The 20,081-nt window shown below is 42.0% G+C and overlaps 2 protein-coding genes across 2 annotated transcripts in view; one reads left to right on the forward strand and one right to left on the reverse strand.

The window, feature by feature from the left end:
* LOC105454843 (protein NRDE2 homolog) overlaps positions 1-20,081 on the reverse strand; it is a 228,854-nt gene that overhangs the window by 90,218 nt on the left and 118,555 nt on the right. The window lies entirely within an intron of this gene.
* LOC105454188 (lipoma HMGIC fusion partner-like) lies at positions 2,460-19,956 on the forward strand. Its single transcript, XM_011696671.1, has 5 exons — positions 2,460-4,003; positions 8,106-8,224; positions 12,561-12,736; positions 13,497-13,595; positions 15,470-19,956. The coding sequence occupies exons 1-5, from the start codon at positions 3,914-3,916 to the stop codon at positions 15,604-15,606; spliced, it is 621 nt and encodes a 206-aa protein (XP_011694973.1). The 5' UTR covers positions 2,460-3,913; the 3' UTR covers positions 15,607-19,956.

Here is a 20,081-nt window from a genome sequence, read left to right on the forward strand (position 1 = left end):
ATCGGTGGCGAATTAAAATTATTGTCGCAACAATGTTATAACTGGCGTAATGCGGTGTAACTGAACGAGTGAGGCAGCGCATAAAACTGTGCTTACGCAAACGATATTTTGCGGCGCGGCGGTGCGCGCGCTAGACCGTCGACCGTAAAACTCGATGAAATTTACACCGAAATGAGACTTTACCGTACTCGAAACCATCTACTTGTTCCCCCAGCGTGTCGGATCGCCTTAATTTGAACACATGCATCCACACACATATACGTGCACGCAAAGCCGGACGATGGACAAAAGGGTCGTGTTTTCTCTCTCGCGCTCCACACAGTAGAAAGTCTCATACGTTTCGCGCAAAATGGAATGTTACACCGTAGAGTCACTATTTTCGACTTATCAATCCGCCTTTTTCGCCTTTTTCTTTGTTTTTTGTTCAATCACTTTTTTTTTCTTTTGTTCCTTTTATTCTTATACCGTAACTTTATTGTCTCTTTTTGCATTTGTCGCTGCTCCGCGCTTACGGAGAAAAATCGACGCTTCATTTTCCTAATGCGCCTGATAACCGGTGCCAAACGGGACCATCCGCGCGTCCGTCGATAGCCGGCGGGTACGACCGAGAGCGTCGTCTCTATGTCGATGATGGATGATGGAAATGTTAACGAGGTTCCCCACAATGGACGCGAAGCAGAGCTGGCCGGAGCAACAATGTGGTGGTGGATTTACCAAACAAACGATCTACACGTAAGACGAATATCAATATATAATGAAAATACGTCGAAGAGATACACGTGTGCAGATTGAGTATTACGTGAAAAAATAATTTAAAGAATATTTCGCGTATTTTATGTTAAATGTAACGCGTCTCTTTGGTTTTACGTTTTCAAAGCGACGCTTTCATTGATCGAGGCATTTTAACTTTACCAGCCACACGCCACCGCCGAACCGACGAGATTTCTCGAATTTCTAAAGGCTCAATGCATGGGGCAGGTCACACGCATTGTCAATTTCAACCCGGGAGGGCTTCATGGCGGAAGGGGCGCAACGCTGTACATTAACGCCCCGCGTATCAATATACATAGAATTGGGGCATACACAATTTCATTAGCAATTACGAGCTAATTCCGTGTTTCAAGCACAGGGGATTTTTGTGACAAAAGCAAGTGCTTCTGATTTGGCAACAAACCATTCTGCCTTGTATTATCATTTCTGGATTCATGCCAAGTTTGCGCTGTCAAGAATTGTCTTATTGTCACCGTTCATTTTCGTATGCTGTGCAATTGTTTCTACATAAGCTAATAGGATTGATGATAAATGGTGACAATGTATACAGTGTGTCTGAAAATTACTGACTATCCTTTTATGAGAAATTCTTTGTCGATTTTATTCTTTTATAGAAAGAAAAGAGTCATTTTTGTTGTAACTTTTAATTATTTGCATCATATCTTTGTATTGTAATTATTGCAAATTAAAATTTTCTTAAAATAAAGTATACGTAAAATAATTAATTAATTCTATTCTCTTAATATGTTTGCCTTCCCGCAATCTCGTTAAGTAACAAAAATTTTTTTTTCATCACTTTATAATTTCAAAGTTATTGATCTTCTCTCGAGAAAGTTATTTCCGACGTGTTTGCTAAGGAGAAATTGATTTTAAATTGATTAAAGAACCTGTCATTAAAAAGATTTCTGGTGATTTTAGGACACTATATACTAAGCTAAAATAATTAAAGGGTCTGTTATGTTAAACGATATGTCATCATATTATTGACGAGTAATGATAGCAGTGTGTATAGGTAGCATAAGTCCTCAATTATTTTGGCGTAACCATGACAATCGAAGCATCGAGCCCCTCATTCTTAAACTAAACCAGGGACTCCGTTAAAGTCCGCCCGTCATTGTATCGATTGACGTATTTATACATGTTGAAAAAAAAAAAAGAGACAAAAATACAAGAAAAATTAATTTCAAAATATTAATGAGAAGGAGAATGATGAAATTTTTCAGTTGTCGCTATAACCTACGATATGAAAAACAGGTAATGAGATCATATTTTCTAGACGCGTCCTACTTCGGATTTCACCGACGTCACATTACCGCCGGAAACTTTGGACAACGACGATTAACGGGGTGGCGACGGGGGTGCGGGAGAAGGGGTGAACGTACCGCGATTATTTGATCTCCCATTAACATACGGGGTCAGTGTGATTCGTACACGTGTTATGTTGCGCACGCACACGTCCGTCGCGTCGTGTAACGCGTCGTGTATCCGCGGTCGCCGTTCTCCACGCGTGCACGGCGTGTGCTCGCCAGATGTCCAAGAGAACGGGATGCTGGTGCCCTCGGTCCTCCCACACGATGCGGTCGCGGCGCGGCGCGGCGCGGCGCGAACAGGCGCGAACGGGTAGGAGAGACGCGAGAAGGGAGGAGGAACGCCGCCGCCGAGTGCGGAGAACGGAACCGTTCAGTCGCAGCCACGAAGCGGCGCCGTGCGCGACGACGGATGACGACGGACGACGACGGCGACGACAACGTCGGATAACTGGATTCTTCTCGTCGTCGGTCGTCTCGTCTCCGTTCGCTCGAGAAAGGAGTGTCATCGAGCTCCGGGCTGAAATTAAATTTCAACCGGAACCACCGTCGAGCTGGACACGATCAACTTTCCGTCACGAGATCTTCCACCTCGCGATTCTGTCGACATATTTCGCGCCGCGGACGGATGAGCTGTATCGGATGATATGAATACTTTACTTTATACGAACGATTCACTTATCGGGAACGTGGCGGTGAACTAGCACCGTAGCGTGGGTAGCGGAGCCGCGACGGTGGTCGGATCTATAATTAACCGTGGAAGAAGCGTCTGGCAGAGGAACGAAGTACCATCTCTGCAAGAACTAAGTCCACAAGTGGATTCTCGATGGATTCTCGGCGAATTAACGCTGAAAAAACGAAGGATGCGACTTGCACACCGCAAATTTCTTCTGTTTGACGTTCTCTAATAAATATCGCATTTCGAACAATCAGCCAGATCCAACAATCGATAAGACATAATAACTTTGGAAAGCGATCTTTGGGACAATCATCGAAGGAGAATCATTAATAAGCGATGTCAATAAGTTCCGCAGAGTAATGAACTTTTCGAATCTGGACAGCTGTTGTGGCATAGAAACGGAGTGAGATCAGCTACGTAACTTCAAATGGTGGGTGAATTGTGCGAATCATTTGGAAGGATAACCTTCTGTACGGTTTTCCCGTGCCTAAGTACGGAAATCAGGCCCTCATCACCGCTTTTCGTCACTCGCGGCGCGAAGTGCATGTTACAGAGCGGGAGTCGAAATTAACCGCGTGACTCATTTCGGAGAAGTGATATTCTGAGCGACACCTCGGTCACGTTTTACGAGTGGAGTAATTCCTCCGTGGAAGCTGAATTAACGGCCTCGCGTGTGGCCTCTCTCGTCGCGGCGGTAGCGCTACATCGGAAAACGACGACGAAGACCGGGATGATTAAGAGGGAATGATTAAAGCACTCGGATGCTCGAGCCTGCGAGAGAACGCGTCGCCAGGCACGTCCTGATCCGCGATTAGGAGGAGATCGATCGATCCCGAAATTAACGCCCCGCGAGTGTCAAACGAGCCGCGACAGGAACATCAATATCCTAATAAATGTCACTCGCACGATCGATTGGCGCCTTTTGCCAGCCATGACGTAAAGAGAGAGCGATTTAACAGCGACGAGGGTCAACGTTGTCGAGAGCTGTCGGGATCGGCTCTCCACGATCGTATGCAGGTACTGATCTCCCTGTGCGGGTGCATCAAAGTTCGTGATCCTGACACCGCTTAGGGGGGTGCTCCCCGACAGTTATGCACGGATGGAGAATGAACTGCGGTGCGTGAGGGAGAGAGGCGGGCACTCCTAAACCGATGAGATGACAGTGCTGTGCGTACTGTGGGCTACTCTGTCCACCGTAGCTTCGATCCTCGCGTGCTCCGGTTTTTACCTGCCTTACTGGATTCAGGTGAGCAATTTAATTGCATTATGTCATTATGAAAAGAGCTATAAAAATCGAGGCATCCATCTTTCAAAAGTTCTCCAAGTTCTTGATGTGGAAGCAATTTTTGAAGATTATAGCAGTTAATCGCGAGGGAGTCTCGAGGGAGTTATGAGGTAGCCGTAGATGATTAACGAAACATGAGAGTTCTCTTCCTTTTGCTCTCTTGTTTTTCTTGGATTCGCGCAAATCAGCACTAAATATAGTTTCTTATGATTAAATCAATATCGCTTTCTCTCTCATTCTCTCTATTTCTGCCGCGCGATACATCGACATTCCGATATTTAATGGTCGTTAACGTGCGACATTAATGGGGCGATAAAGCAGCGTATCGATAAATACGAAAGCAACTCGTCCAATCGGATACGATAAAATAGCATTATTACCGGTCACAACTGAATTAGTTCCGCGATGATATATACTAGTTGATACTCCGATATGCGTCGCACGATTGGCGAACAAGTACAGAATTACTGATAACTTTTAGCTGATGACCGGCAACTTTTAGAATTATGCTTATCGAGCGCGTGCAAAGTACGCTACTTTGCTCCATCGCTGTAAAACTATACGACATCGTTTCTCGCATTTTTGCGACATCACCGAAGAATCATTCTGAATTTCATAGGTATACGATCATAATTTGCGCATCTTCACAGGACTTTCATACGTATAACATATCCTCCGTATATACACTCGCATCTTTAGCATAACGATGACGACATGGAGATATGAAGAAAGTCGTTTTCGCCTTCTCGCTTATCGTCTCGCAGGGTTTCGTATCAACGATTTTGACGACTGCGACAATTTCTCTGGTACGATCGTAAAACGATGTAATAGGCGCCACGATAAAACCGACGAAATTTGCGTGTTCTGCTACTAAAGTCGACATCGATAATTTCGTGAGTTTAAACGACATGCCGAGAACATATCGCGATTTTAATAAGACGTATCAAGTTTGTCGACTGATGAACGAGATCGTATAGCGTGTCAGTCAACGTACACGACGCGTCTACGTTGAAATTATAATTCACGAGAAAACGGAATGCTGTATGTTTGTTCAACGCGGAAAATTGTATATTTTTCTTATGTTGCTTCTTACCTCGTGTACTTTTTGCACGAGCGTTCGAGTATTCAAGCGGCAGTTCATTTATCACTTTCGAGCCCTCATTCATTGAAAGATCAGACGGTTAAAACTTGCGAAACTCGAATTTCAGAACTTGCCGAGGTCGAGTTACGATCCACAGGAGCGGCGCAATGGCTGTTCTCCATTGCCCATTCCCATTAATTCTTGATTCCTGCCGCGTAGTTAAGTGTAATCCGATTATACGTGTATCGATATATTTCTCAATAAATTAGCTGGGAATCGAGAATACGAGCGTGCCTTCGTCAGAACGCGCGGATTAAAGGATATTTGCTTTGAAACGCTTTTGCGCTCGCGAGCTTTAACACTGAGATAAGATTTCAACATTATTCGTGGATAATGTTACCACTATTTACGTTTCATTTTCGCATTCGTCCGTTTGTGCGCGAGATATAAAATCGGACGAGGTGAATAGCGGCGGAATTTGCGACAAGGAAGCGAAATATAGAAGGGAAGAGTGGTGAGAAAAGAGCAACTTGGAAATAAGAAAAGTAGAGAAGCTAGAGAAATAAGAGCTGGAAGGAGGGCGGCAAAGAAAACGTGAGAAATCGAACGAGCTCGAGTCGTCCGACAAGATGGATCGTAGAGCGGCGATAGTAATCGGATTCTCCTCGTTTCTAAACCACGAGCGAATCAACGAAACTAAAACATTAGTTCTACTGTGCAAACATCTTAATGCAGATATTCGTTATGTCTTGTAATGTAATTGGTAGTTTGGCAAAGTTAAGAAAGCGAATTGAAGAAAAATTTACACTGTGTGATAAAAGATACGCAAAAAGAAAAAAATATAAGTTATACTATCTATATATCGTACTAACGAATACAACAGAGAACTCAAAATTATTATGAATCTAATTCTTTATGAATTTAGAACTATACAATAATATCAATAAAAAAAAAAGATTAATGAGAAAAGAAACGCTTGTTGAAAATCGAATAATAATTCTGCTCATGTAATGGAATAACAATGTGCTTACATTGTATTCGTTACGTACCGTAATTCAGACAATTGAATGATTTCACTCTAACTGCACAGTTCGACATTGTCAACAAGTGTAACGAAGTCCTGGCTGTGACGCGAAGCAAAATTTCGGTCCTTGAAACTTACCGAGACGTTCGTTACGCGTACAAGATTCTTGAACGCGACAAGAACGCTCTGGGCACACTGGCAACTTGCTAGAGAGAAGTTGATGAGGCGAATATCGTCGGGTAGGGTAACTTTGTACTCTCCGTGTGACTACTACTTGCCTTTACCTGACCTGGCCGATGTTGTCGTAGATTCAAGGTAGTTTGCAAACAGAGTCCCCACTCGCGGCCAAATTGTTCATATTCTACGCGTCGCGTCGTGTCGCAAACGAAGCCGCCTCTCCGAAAGAGAGAGTCCTGCCTTTCATGCAGTTACATGGTTAGGAAACCGTGACTTTTTCCACTCCGAATCCATTTTACATTTTCTTTAGACAGCTAACTTCATATTTGACAAGCCCTTTTACGGCTTTAAAGTTCCGCAGATGGTGAGAGAAGTTTATAGGTACAGTTAACTTCTCCGAGATCTTGTTACCGTATTTCGTTTCTGAGAGCTCGTTTGTACTGTTTAAGATTAATGACGTATCGATTCGTGGTATAGCGAATCACCGGAGGAATCTAGAGCTATAAGAGCAGCCTTGTTGTGAGAGGAATCTTGTTATCCAAAGCGTTTCATCAGTTTAATTAACGACTGATGTTCCCTCTTTAGAACTAATTATTTTCTTTATGTGATTTTTATCTCCTTTCATTTTCTTTAGATTTATACATACATAAGTTCATAAGCGCAAATTAAATGCAATCTCTGGCATTACGTTTATAAGTAAATATATATTATTAAAAAATTTCTATATAAACGTAATTTATTTCATATACTACACAAACGTAATTTTTGATATATCATTTGTCTGTGTGCGTGTAAATTAACATTATCTTTTTTAGAGCTTTATTAATTAACGTTAATTAACAAAATTTAGTTGACGTATAAATTTAATTAAATTGTGTTTGAATCCCTTTCGCTACAATGGAAAAATGAACTTTTGAAAAAATTATTCCTTTATCAATAAAAAATCCTGTTGTAATTCTTTCTTTATACTAATTATTAGTTATATTTTTTATTCTTAAAAAAACGTATAAATTCATTTAAAGACAAGAAAAAAAAAGCTCTAAAAAAGGAACTTATTCATAAACTCGCGCAATTTTACGTTTAGTCGCGGAGACTTTTATTACGGTTTATTAATGGAAACAAATGCGAAAAAAAGAACGTGCTCAAGGGAAACGGCATTTGACAAGCGAGCTTATTACGACCACCTCCTCCGTCCGACAGGAGAGGGGGATCGCGCTATATTTTTTCCATATTAAGAGAAGCAATCAAAAGCATTCAAACAGGACGGCGAGACATTTTCCGTTTCTTTGGCGCCATGTAAAATCTGTTAGAAAGAGGAGAAAATTTCCCTTGCAATGCCATCGCCTTCGCATATAAATGAATAGAATGCATAAGTCTCTTGCCCCAGATGCTGTTGCATGTTCGCGCGACGCGAGAATCTTCGTGTCACGAATCAGCAGCGTTCAAATGATGTCAAATTGACGTCAACGTTTCTACTTTACACTTATTCAAATATTCCTCATCTTATTCCTGCAATTACCTTCCATTCTGCAAACAACTCAGGAAAGTTACGTTAGAAGAGGGATAAAATTAAATCTGCAAATTTCTTTAATATTTATGATCTCTACTATATTTTCATCGATTTTTTTTTTATCAATCCGTAATTGTAAGTCCGTTCCGTATTAGACTTCGCCAAGAGGTTAGCAAGCTTCGGTGTTTTATATAGCTTCATTACAAACGCGCCTAGCGCTAAAACGCAATAGCAGTAACAGTCGCATTTACCACGGCTTTGTGTATTTCAGGGACGACTGCTGGGAAAAGCGGACGCGTACTTCAGTTCCTTTCGGCGTTGCAACTACCCACGAATCAGGGCGCCCAACGCCACACCCGAAATAGTTTACGAGTGCGCCAGGTATTCCAGGTACGTATTCTCGCATCACTATATTCCCATATTAAAGCGAGCGAGCGCAAGCACGTAACTGTACGGTTACGAATCTCGAAGGAGCAGGAGGCCCTGCTCGCACGGAGCAGGCATTCGAGATTCTGTAGAACAGTTCACGAATCTGCTAGAGTCATTCTCGTGAGTCAACGTGAACGATTAACGAAAATAACGACGCCTCTCGTCATACGTGATTTTAATTATCTCGTTTTAACGAGATCTTCACAATTCAAGAAAATATAATTCTGACAATCAAGATTCCAGCGCGCGGATAAATAGTAATATTACCAATAAAGTTGTGTTATCAATAAGAATGTATAAAATTATATATATTCGCTGTGACAGTTATACGGAATGTAATTTATATGTATGTTTAAAGAAAGTTTTATATATGATGCTTTTTATTAATCAAATGACGTCATACGACATAATTAACACAAACAAGGATTAAACGCTTACTGGAAATGTGAACATTCAATGCGAATTACGTGAAATTTGAATTATTTATAAACCATGTCATGCGCGCGTGACGAAAAAAGATTTGCACGCATTCGCGATCCGCGAGGGAGTAATATTCAAAGTTTCGACGACGGACGGATTAATTTGAGTTCGGGACGCGAATCCGGATAATTTCAACCGCGCTGGCTCAAGTGGCCCGGTACAATTCGTGGAATAATTCCTCGTGGAATACTTCGCGCGGATGTCGCGATCGCGCGAGGAAACGGGACACGCCGTGCTATAAAAACTTTCTTCGTGAACTAATGTCAGTTTTGCCGCGCGCGCGGTCGTAAAAATCGCAGTCGCCCCGCGGCATTGAAACTGAAGCACTATTATTAACAAAGAGAATTATAAAGAGCCGAGGGGGAAAGCAAGAGAAATGGCGTGGCTTTTTCTTCTTTTTGCGCAAGAAACCCAGAAATACGCGGCATATCATAATTTTACTTAAAAAAAGATTATATTTTGTTTTACCTAAACAAATAAAACGCTTTTTGCTTGTTAATACAGGAATTAATTAATTCACGATCAATCTTTTTGTGCTTCCGAGCGTGTACAATTAATTGAGTTATATATCATAAATTTCATATATATTTTCAGAGTCTATTTAGCTAGAAACGATAAACAACAACAAAAACCATATTGTTTAATTAAAAATATATTTAAGGTACACGTAACTTGCATTAAGCTCGCATTAAAATAAATTTCCACGCATTAAGTATGCATGATAACAAATTTTCGTGATATTAATAATGTTAATATTATTAATATCAATATATATATATATATATAACAAATTAATCGGTATACATTTGTTTGCGTTATGGTACCGATAATAATCATAATAACAGACGTAACAATAGTCGAGATAACGGTGTGCAAACGCGTGATTAAATCGGATTTGGTTGCGTTTCGAGCGCAAAATATAAAGGTTTACGAATCATGTTTTTTTTTTTACCGAGTACCAATTTATCCCATCCGCAACTAAATGATCGAATCCCTATATTCGCTTCGTAGAATTGGTGAAAGCGTTGAAAACAGAAATTGGGGTCTATTCCACATCCCGAATTACGATATTGTCCGCTATCGACTACAGAGAGGATGCACGATCGAAAATACGCGCAAGCTTTGCGCGTAGGTATGTGACGTAGATGTGACGTAACTACCCATGACAAATTATGTAAGTTTCGCCCGTCCTTTTTTTCCCCTCGTCGTCCCGCGCACTCGTTAATCGATCTAACACTCCGCACTCGTGCATCGCTGATGAACTCGCAATCTGTGTAACGTATTTCGCAGATGGTCGCGGAAATTGTAATTCATCTCAAGCTTAATTTGATGCCGCTTGAATCGATGAGTTTTGCCTGACGGCTATCTTTCGCGAACGCGCGCAAAGAGAATTACAGCTTTACGCTACACATGTTGTTACATGAGTTGTGACGGACAATATGGTCGATTTAGCTATACATATGTATTGATGACGTCAGCAGCGGTATGAAATTGTATAGAGATTGTTCTGACGATTGTTCTTACTTCACGAGAGCACGTACAATAGCGGAAAAGACAGAAAATAAAGTTGACACGCGTACATCACTGTTATGTATTTTTCAAAACCCTCGTCAACCGACAGAACTTTATTTTCAAACGCGCTTTTATTCTCGAATCAGTTTTAACGCGAGCGGATTTCGACGTTAATATCGCGTTAATTAAAGTATATGACTATTATCATAATGTAGCTGAAATGGAATTATAACATTGCCTTAATACCTCTATCTCCGGGAAGTATAATTTCTCTCTGTAAAAAAAAGCGTGTACTTTCTATCGAGAATACCGTGTGGCAAACACGACCACCGACAATGTGAGTCATCCGCAGATTTAATTCCGCTTATATCCTCTCCAACGAGATCTCGCTACGGAAAAGGATATAAAAATGCTGGTGTATCTCGCGTATGTACCTCTGATTTAATTTTCGCAAATTCGTATGTAGGTCGGATGGTGTCAGTACCATCCGACGAAACCGTCCCATGTTCTCGTTCCTTTTTCATCCACGATGTATACTCGGTATAAAGTTTCACCTATTCGTTGGATTTTATCCGCTGTCAATTAGATATATATTGTAAGGTCGGCGAATTTTTAAAGGAAATTTAATCTTAACGACAGATTTTTGTCGAGTTTGACGTTTTCGACGTGCATTTTGCATCGATTGCCATATATTAACAGCCATTTTTTTGCATCGCAAAATGTTATTTCATCGGGTCCGCATTATTGCTATTTCAATATCTGATTTTTGAAAGTGTTGGTTGGATTACAAGCAATTTGTCCGATAGCATAATCATATGCACGCGAAATGTGTTTCTCCCTTCTCTTCCGCCCCCTAATGCAAGCGGCAAAGCACAATAAATGCTAATAGCTGGTCTCTCCAAATCGGAACGATTCAACAGTTCCATAAATGTTAGTTCAATAAACGCTTTCAGCATCGGCAATTTTGCAATAACGATTCGTTTCTGCGGCAAACTTTGTAAAATAATTTCTCAAACTATTCAGATATCATTTGTATTATTATTATTATTGTTGGATATTCTTGCTGTTCCAGTTATTACGACGGGCACTTCCATATATGTATATAAAATATTTCGAGAAATGGATTTCAAAGTTAGCTGACACAGAAAGGTCATATGAGTTTGCATCGCCCGAAATAAATAGTAGGTCGAGGGAATAGCTATGAAAATGTACGAGAAACGAGGAACGTTTAACTTTGCAGCGTTATGATTAACAATGCATTTTTTTGCGAAATAAAAGAGCGAACAATATACGATATTTTACGTCAGAATGCACCGCCGCGAAAAATATTGTGTGTTTGGTCACGATTCAAAATGGATCAAAACTTCGGGAAGTTAAAAACAGATAATACGATATTTTACGCGACGATATCTCTCGCGAATAATATTTGCATAGAACGAAAAATATTCCGCATAGTTACGTTCCGTTCGCTTCCATACTCTCTCGCATCACCCTTTCGTTTTTCGGCATTGGCAGTTTCACCATGCAGAGAGCCGATTCTTTATTTGGAATATATTCGCGTTATAGTTTTTAAATTTCTATGGAACACAGTTTGTTTGTGTTCAACGTAATTGTGTGCAAAAGTTGCTTTATTATATTTTTCATCGATAAATTATTTTTTACGCTTCATTTAAGTCAAGAGATCCACGTTGCGACTCGAACGCAAATATATCAGCTGAGACATCGTGTTACAAATTACATATAATGCTATTAAATTTCTGTTCAAAATATCAGAAAATTCCGGAAAGCAATCACATAATTTACCTTAACTTTATTTAATTTCGCCGTGAAAATTTTAATCGTATATCGAAATGTAATAACCCAATGATTTCACGTTTGAGTTAGTTCTCGTAATATTATTGCATCAGGATGTAATTATATGAAAATATATTTGCTTCGTCGTTTTGCTTGAGGCACTGGCTCGATAAATCTGTGCTAATTTTGTCGTATACACTGCGCACGTTGTTATTGATTAATGTAGAAAGACAAATACATAATAAATAAAGTTTATTTATTATATATTTGTCAAATGCGCGATAAACGTTGTACGCCGATTGCAGCTTCGATATTATTTCGTTCTATTACAACTAATATAAACAAAACGTTAAAACATTCGATGTGAATTTGTTTTTTTTTTTGTAATTGCAATATAACGTTAAACACACATACAGGAAATATATAGAATTTTCTACTTCAAAAGACATCGTAGATATTTTAAATCAATTGAACAAAAAATTTTTTTATCACGAGCAATGTTTCGTTGCAGTTTTTGGGACATACCGAGTGCTTGGTGGCAGGCGAGCACAGTCACGATGGGAATCGGCGTCGCGATCGCAGTGATCGGCGCTCTCACGCTTCTGGCAGCAGCATCGTCATTTCTCCCGCATATTCTCCGAACGCCGAAGCACACAAGGATTCTTGGCTCCTTACAATTGCTCGCTGGTATTACATGTATATTTTTAACAATTCTTGTAATATTAAATTTCGTGCTAGAGCAATACGTTATTACCATTAATGTGCCGTTACTAACATTTGCAAAGGAAAAATATATTTTGCATATCGTTGAATTACATAAGACGAAATGAGTTTCAATCCCTTTTTTTACTGATCGTGAGAGAGAAAAAATAATGCACTTTAAAAAATGACGGCCCGTCCGTTCTCGTCAAATTGACGCGAAAGTAATGGAGCCGCGAGAGACTCGAATTTCGCAGCGAAATAATGAACTGTCCCCAAATAAAATAGATATCAAGGCGATGTCATTCTTCTTCCAACATTGACGTATTCCATTTACGCGCTTCAAGTTTGTTCTCGATTTACTCCTTTCCGCGTTCAAGGATCGCTTTCGAAAAATGACAGTCACAGACTGCGACATGATCGATGCGGGACGAAGTCAAGAATATCATATTTTTTAAATTTTTAGATTTTTTTTAGAAGAAAAGCATTTGACCTCAACATTAAAATCACGAAATTCACGTGAGCAGATTTTTTTGCTAAATTATTCATATTTCGCAAGAGAATTACAACTTTACAATGTAATCTTCTTTACGTTTTCCTTTATGAGTAAAATTTTCAAGGGGGAGAAAGCTTATTTTTCAATGTTTAACAATATTATCAGTACTACAGAAGAGTGAACAGATACGATTGGCTGAAATTCAAGCGCGCAGTTTAAAATTGATAAGCCCCTTTCATTTGCTTGTTACAGCAGCGATGATATGCGGCGGCCTGGTCATGTATCCGATTGGCTGGGATAATCGGGAGGTACGCGAATCCTGTGGGAAGAGTGCCAACGTTTACAATCTCGGTGAGTACCCTTGTCCTCGAAACATCATTTTCGAGGCTGCAGGAACGCGATGCAGACGGTACCGCGGGATACGAGTGGAATGGTGCCGGAACTTAATTCCGGCGGAATGCGGCGCGCACGAGTTATCGATTTAATTTGATAACTAATTAACGTGCTCGGCCGACTCGCACGCGCGCGCGTGCACGAAGGGAGTTGCGTCTTAGTTGCTCGTTTCTGAGTTTAACGACATCTTCAGCGAGAAATTGCCGTTTCGATGCGACGCGGCGTGGTGCAGCGCGGCGAAATCTGCGGACGTGCCGTGATGACGATGCCGACGACGGACTGGAATCAGTAATGGAACTTTCCGCATTTTCGTAGCCGAGTTCCCAGAGTGTTTTATCGAGCATTCAACCGTTTACAGCTATTCCCCGGAACTTTACATAAACCAATCGAGACTTGTGGCTCTTGTAACTTCGCGGAACGCACAAATCCACATCTCGCTGGCCTCAAACGTAGTCTCTGATTTCCCCGTAATTTCCCAACGTATCACGTATAACGATGCGATTCGACGTTGGCGATCCGATGATTTGCCTTTCAATTCCCAGGGGATGATTCGTTATTGATTCGCCGTGACTGCATACGTGATGCATACGTTGTATCCCGCATGCAGGATCATCTCCGATAAATCCGCATCCAGGTTCTATATATCACACAGTTTAACTGTGTGATATATAGAACCCAAAGAAAATATTCGTCTATATCGCGCTGCTGCGTTAAATAGAAATCGTCGTGTTAAAATGATCTTAAATTTTTTCTTGACAATTTCAAGATTCTAGCGAGATGTCTCGTTATTCTTTTGAATTACATGAAAAAGCGATTTTGCATAGACGGAGAAAATTTTGATAAAATTAACCGCAAAAATCTCGGGACTTTTTGAACGCGGGTGCGCGATTGTACGTGTTCAGTTTTCGATAGGATTTTAGAGGGTTATCGAATATCCGGCTGAAACGCATAATCCGGTGCTATTCGGTGCACAGGTGACAAGTAATCCCAGGTGAGTGCTACAGGGATAGACCAGGTTGGTAGGTCAAACCGACGTCAAAATCAATGTTACAGCGGTGAATGCCGAATCGCTTGTATTTCGATAGGGTACCGCGTTAATTAAGCGATATCTTCGGCGGAAAAAGAAACTTAAACTTACTTATAAATTTTGATAGAAGCGCGAATACGCGTTGAATAGCTGCATATCTAAACTTGTTCAAATCGCTACCATGTATTCCCAATTATCGCACAATCCTAATTAACATTTCTGTTGTTTTGGTATTAAATTAGATCTGTAGATATATTCCATTTATATCAATGATATATCGATTATACGTACTATTACGTTCATTTATACTATTATATTATTATCCGATTTAAATATGTAGAACGCTTGTCTGTCTCTCTCCCTCTCTTTCTCTCTGCCTAGTTCTATCGCGAAAAAATTTATTTATAGCAACAACAAAAATTCATTATTGTCTAAACTGGCAAAATTAATATATAATATTTAAAATTGATTATAATAATATATAGTAATGTTTTTTATCCAGCTGTTGCGTCATCAAGAAGCAATTCTTTACCTAATTGCAATTTTTCAAACAGCAGTCCTAGTAATTATCCTCTTAATTCCGCGGCGCGGATCGCAAATCTGCCCGTCTCAATTTATTAGCCTAGCTCGGTACGCTGATTAAGCCATTACAGGCGACGATTATATTCAACCTCGGCACCACTATTAGGCCGACCGAGCTATTCTCCAGGGAGAATTCCCGTGGGTAGCTACGGGCCGCCGTCGAGGTTTCGCCAAAGGGGATCGTCGAGTCGAGTCGATGACGGACGGATGCCATCTGTTTCAGGGAAGTGCTCGGTGTCCTGGTCGAGTCACTTGCTGGTCGGCTCGGTGGCGTTGCTGATGCTGTGCTTCGGCCTGAGCTTCTGCGCGGCGCGACACAAGCCCGACGCGAACCCGCACACGGATCCCCTGCGCATTTGACAATCGAGGTATTCCCAGTCGATACACGCCTACGCCTCGCCGAAGACGACCACGCTCTCCATCGTCACGGTCTGTTGATCACGCGTGCCTGTTGCGTGCACGCGCCGCGCGTACGTCCGCGAGACCGGACGTATGCACATGTATTGTCGCGCGTATGTACAACGCGAATTCCGCGCATTGCGGAATCTCGCGCGCGTTACGGCATGCATGAACCGCGTTCTCATCGCGCGTGCATGTATATATGTATTTTTCGAGCCAGGCTCGAGCGCAAATTTTTTCGCATGTTTCGCGACGGTTTAACGCGTGGTTCAACGCAAATGCATCTTCTGCGTACGCGAGGAAGCCCGTTAATGTGTAACGTTACGACTCAAAATACGCATCCGGGCGAGACGTATTTTGTAAATGAGCATTGCGATCTCATTATATAGCATTCGAAGAACAGACGAAACAATTAATGATTAACGTAAAATTAACAGAGTAGATACGAGTTGATAGCGCGAAAGCTATTAATCTTTGATTCGTCGCATGATCCATAGCAATCTAAACTTGGGCGAACAAGCGGGTTCCTCCAGAAATGCTATCTTCGACGAAACAGCGAGATTCGTAAAGTTTAAGGCACTCTCTGTGATCCCCTCGACCAATACAACTGATATTTCCCTGCGAACAATTCGCGAGATTTCGGAATCACGTCCAAGATATCCGGCGGGATCTCGAGAGATTGATTAAACTTTTGACAGGTTAACGCGTATCTACCATCCTTTCTACCCATCGAGGCAAATCCCGCGTTTCTGTATATAGCTCGCAACCTGCATATGTACGTATGTATATACACGCTAGAGCAAATCCTATAGTCCTGTCTCGCGCGACAGACGGTTCGAGAGAGAGCCCGCGCCACGGTATTTCCAATTCCGTGCCACAGTAAGCCCCTGGCTGGGAGCGACGAAGCAATTGGCAATTCGCCTCGACGGGACTTTCAGCACTTTCAATTCGCACGGGGAGCTCGCTTAGCCGGGCGAATACACACGGTGACTGGAAAGGAGCCGGACGGGGAGACGGACACTCCTTTCCTCTCCTCTCTCTCTCTCTCGCCCCTCCGCATCGAAAGCGTCCGCATTCAGATGCGCCGTAACGATCACGGTATCCTGCAGGCGGGCTGCTGCACGCTTCTCTCGAGGACCGGGAATCACTGTGTTTCCCACGGTCCGAAAGCCTTTCGGATATATCGATCGCGAAGAAGGCGCGCAGAACGTTTCGGCTCTCCAGAGATTTGCACGTTCCTCTTATTTATCCTCGTCTCTCGGATTCTCCCCTCAAGACGCTATTTCCTTCGTGGAAGTAATGCGCTGCCTCGGCCGTGAGTGTCGGTTTAGCGTTTCTCTTAAAATTTATTTGGCTCTACAATTCTAGATTTTATTTCTGAGATGTTACTCTTCGTATCTACTTTTCCCTCCGCTTTTACGAAATATATTTTTTCCCAATACTTTTTTTCAATAATAGAAATTGTTATATTTATCGCGGAAGACTCGTCGGTACTATTTTACCGAATGGCAAGCGATACTGTTCATACTGAATCGCACGCCGGGTTTTGAGGAAATTGGGTTTAGGTCAGAGAAGCGGGTGGAGAATTTAAGCGGGCGGCGAAATCCGCGTAATTAAAAGATAAAAGGATCAGAGAGAAGGTCGGAGAGTTCTGGGGTAGCTGCGGGTAGTAGTTTATTTGTATCGTGGCTCCTATCTAAACTGTCCGCGAGCTTTCCACTTCGCTCTCTTTCCAAACGGAGAAATCAAAAGATTGAGTTAAATAAAGAGAAATATTTTTTTGTTTAATATTTGATACTACCGCTTAAACTTTCAATGATGATTGCAAACTGCGCAACGTTTATACGGTTGAATGAGAATGGCGTAAAAAGTCCTTTTATTTTCATTCCCGTCGCTTTCGAAAATTCGCGAATTAATGGCCTTTCATTAAAAAGCCAAATTTCAAGGTCTTTTTATCTAATAAAAAGGCTTTGAAATTTGACTGCAGAATCTCGCGCTGTCGCGGTACGCGCTCTCGTGAATATCGAGCCAGCCTGCGCTGGCACAGTACTTCCAGGTAAAAAACAGCCTGCGGTTGTACCTGTGCGGTATAAAAAAACGTAATATTTGATACGCGTATGTAAGCAAGGTGTGTATGTGTTAGTCCCGGTGAAATTCGCAATTGCGGGCGCGGTTGAATTTCACGTGCTGACGGAACGGCGCGCACAAACGATGGCCGCGCGTTATTCGGTGAAGGCACCGCTATTGGCCGGATAAAAATCCAAGCTGAACAAACATGCCGGAGCACGCTCCGTTCGCGCGGGTTCTCCACGCACCGCTTACTTCTTGCATCGGATTAATCGGGGCTTTTTTTCGGGCCGCGCACGCACACGCGCGCGCTCATATTGTGGCGCATGAAATAAACGGACGGACTTCGGCCGTAGTAGCTCCACTGTCGTGCGTCTGATAAAAATCGTTTCATCGTGAATAAAAGAACCCGCGGTGATATGGTTACTGGCTCCCTCCCCCCCCCCCTCTCTCTTCCTCTCCGTTAGTGCGTTCGAAATATTCTGGCCATGGAAATCGTCGGGAATTCCGAAAATATCTCGGTTACCCGTTATTGACGCGAAACGAAGTCACGCTACGCGCAGCGGCGTGGCTTTCTGGCTCGCGAATTGCGCGACACTCTATCGAAGGTGTCATAAAACTACTGAAAGCTTTTCGCGTTATCTACTTCGCGTACTTCAATCTGGATTTGGCACTTGTCAATGCGTACGCTCGGCATTAGCGTTATCGAAATCTACGAATTCCGATGAACGCATCCGCTGGATCCAAGATACTCTCCCAAAGTAGCAACTTTTAAAGTTAAATATCATATTGTACATCATAACCCTTTTTTTTTATTATATCCACATAATTAAGAGTTAGTTTAATTAATTTCCTCCGAAACTTTCTTCTGGCACTCAACGACATGCGTCGTATCCTCTTATTTTCCAATAAGACTTTCAGCAACTTCCGCATCTCAAACCTCTAACTCGATTCACTCGTTAACTCATGATTCGTTCACAGTACTACTAAATCTACTACACCGTGTTCTTCTCTCAAGCTGCAACTTTAGGCTTCCATCGAGAAGTACAGTCCCCCGAGCGGGACTTAGCAAAAGCGAGAGAGAGAGAGAGAGAGAAAAAAAAGAAGGTGAAGGAAACGGGCCGTCGCGTCGGTTCCGGATCTATCGATCGATGGCTCGGTTTGCTTGCTCGCAGAGCGGACGTTCTGTTCGTTCCCTCGAGAAACTTTCGCGGTAAAACCTCTCCCGTTCGCGTGCGCATTCTCCAACATCCCGTCCCTCATTCGTTCCGTTCTTTTTCCTCGCTCGTCGTGCCTCCTGCCTCTCTCTCCACACCAATCCTTCCCTCTTCCATCTTTCGCTTACGCGCTTCCACAACGCCGCTTCCCCGATTCCACTTTGCCTCTTATCGACTTCCGCCCTTCCTTCCTAAACCTAAGGACTCGCCCCGGCCATTTCTCTCGCGACCGGCCGACACCACCAACCGCCGAAGGTGGGGAAAAGAGATAGCCGGAAAAGCGAGTTCGTTCTCGTGACTAATTGAGCTATCGGTTCGCCAGCGAGAGAGAGATACGGCGGGTCGTGGTGAGGGAAACGATTCAGGAACACGAGGAATGTCTCGGCGAGCCAACCGTTGTTACCCTCTCTCTCTCCTCGTACTCCTTATGTGTTTTCGCTCGCTCGACTCTACGAGCACTTATCGTGCGGCCAGGCAGCAGCCATTTCGCTGTCTCCATAAACGTACCGTTTCTGCAACCAGTTACTCGGTTGCTTGGTTGTCCTTGGGGAGGCCATAAGGGCCGCGAGCAAATTCTCCTGCGCCAGTTTATTCTCTCTCCGCACTTCTGCTTAATCTTAATTTCACCACGACTGCTTCTCCACCCTCTATAATTCAGTTTCTTGGGCAAGAAGTGAGAACGATGGACTACGTTTCACTTAAGATATTAACAAGAACTTTACGCTCAATATATGTATACATTCATTCGTTTTTGCGACAGTGGAAATACGAACGATAATCAGATCGAGGAAACATATTCGACTTTTTCCCAATCTTGATGAGTTTTAGATATTATACACAGTGTATTTAAAAATAAGAGGTACTTTTTTTATAAATGCTTAATCGCACGTTAAAGAGTTGAAAGAGATCTCTTTAAAGCAAAATCGATCGTCATTTAGAGCAAATGTTGTTCAAACGATAAAAATTATTTTAAACAATATTTCAAATATTCTCAGTCCTAAATTTAAAAATCTTTTTAGAGCAAAAATTAAAAAAAAAGGAGGGAATTAATATGTATATAAAATTATTTTCTGAAAATCATTTGTAATAGTTTAAAAAAATAAGTAAAAACATTGCTATATACCCTTCATAATTATTTTATATTGTTCGCTA

This window comes from Wasmannia auropunctata, unplaced genomic scaffold, assembly GCF_000956235.1.
Source record: "Wasmannia auropunctata unplaced genomic scaffold, wasmannia.A_1.0 LD336116.1, whole genome shotgun sequence".
NCBI classification, from domain to species: Eukaryota; Metazoa; Arthropoda; class Insecta; order Hymenoptera; family Formicidae; genus Wasmannia; species Wasmannia auropunctata.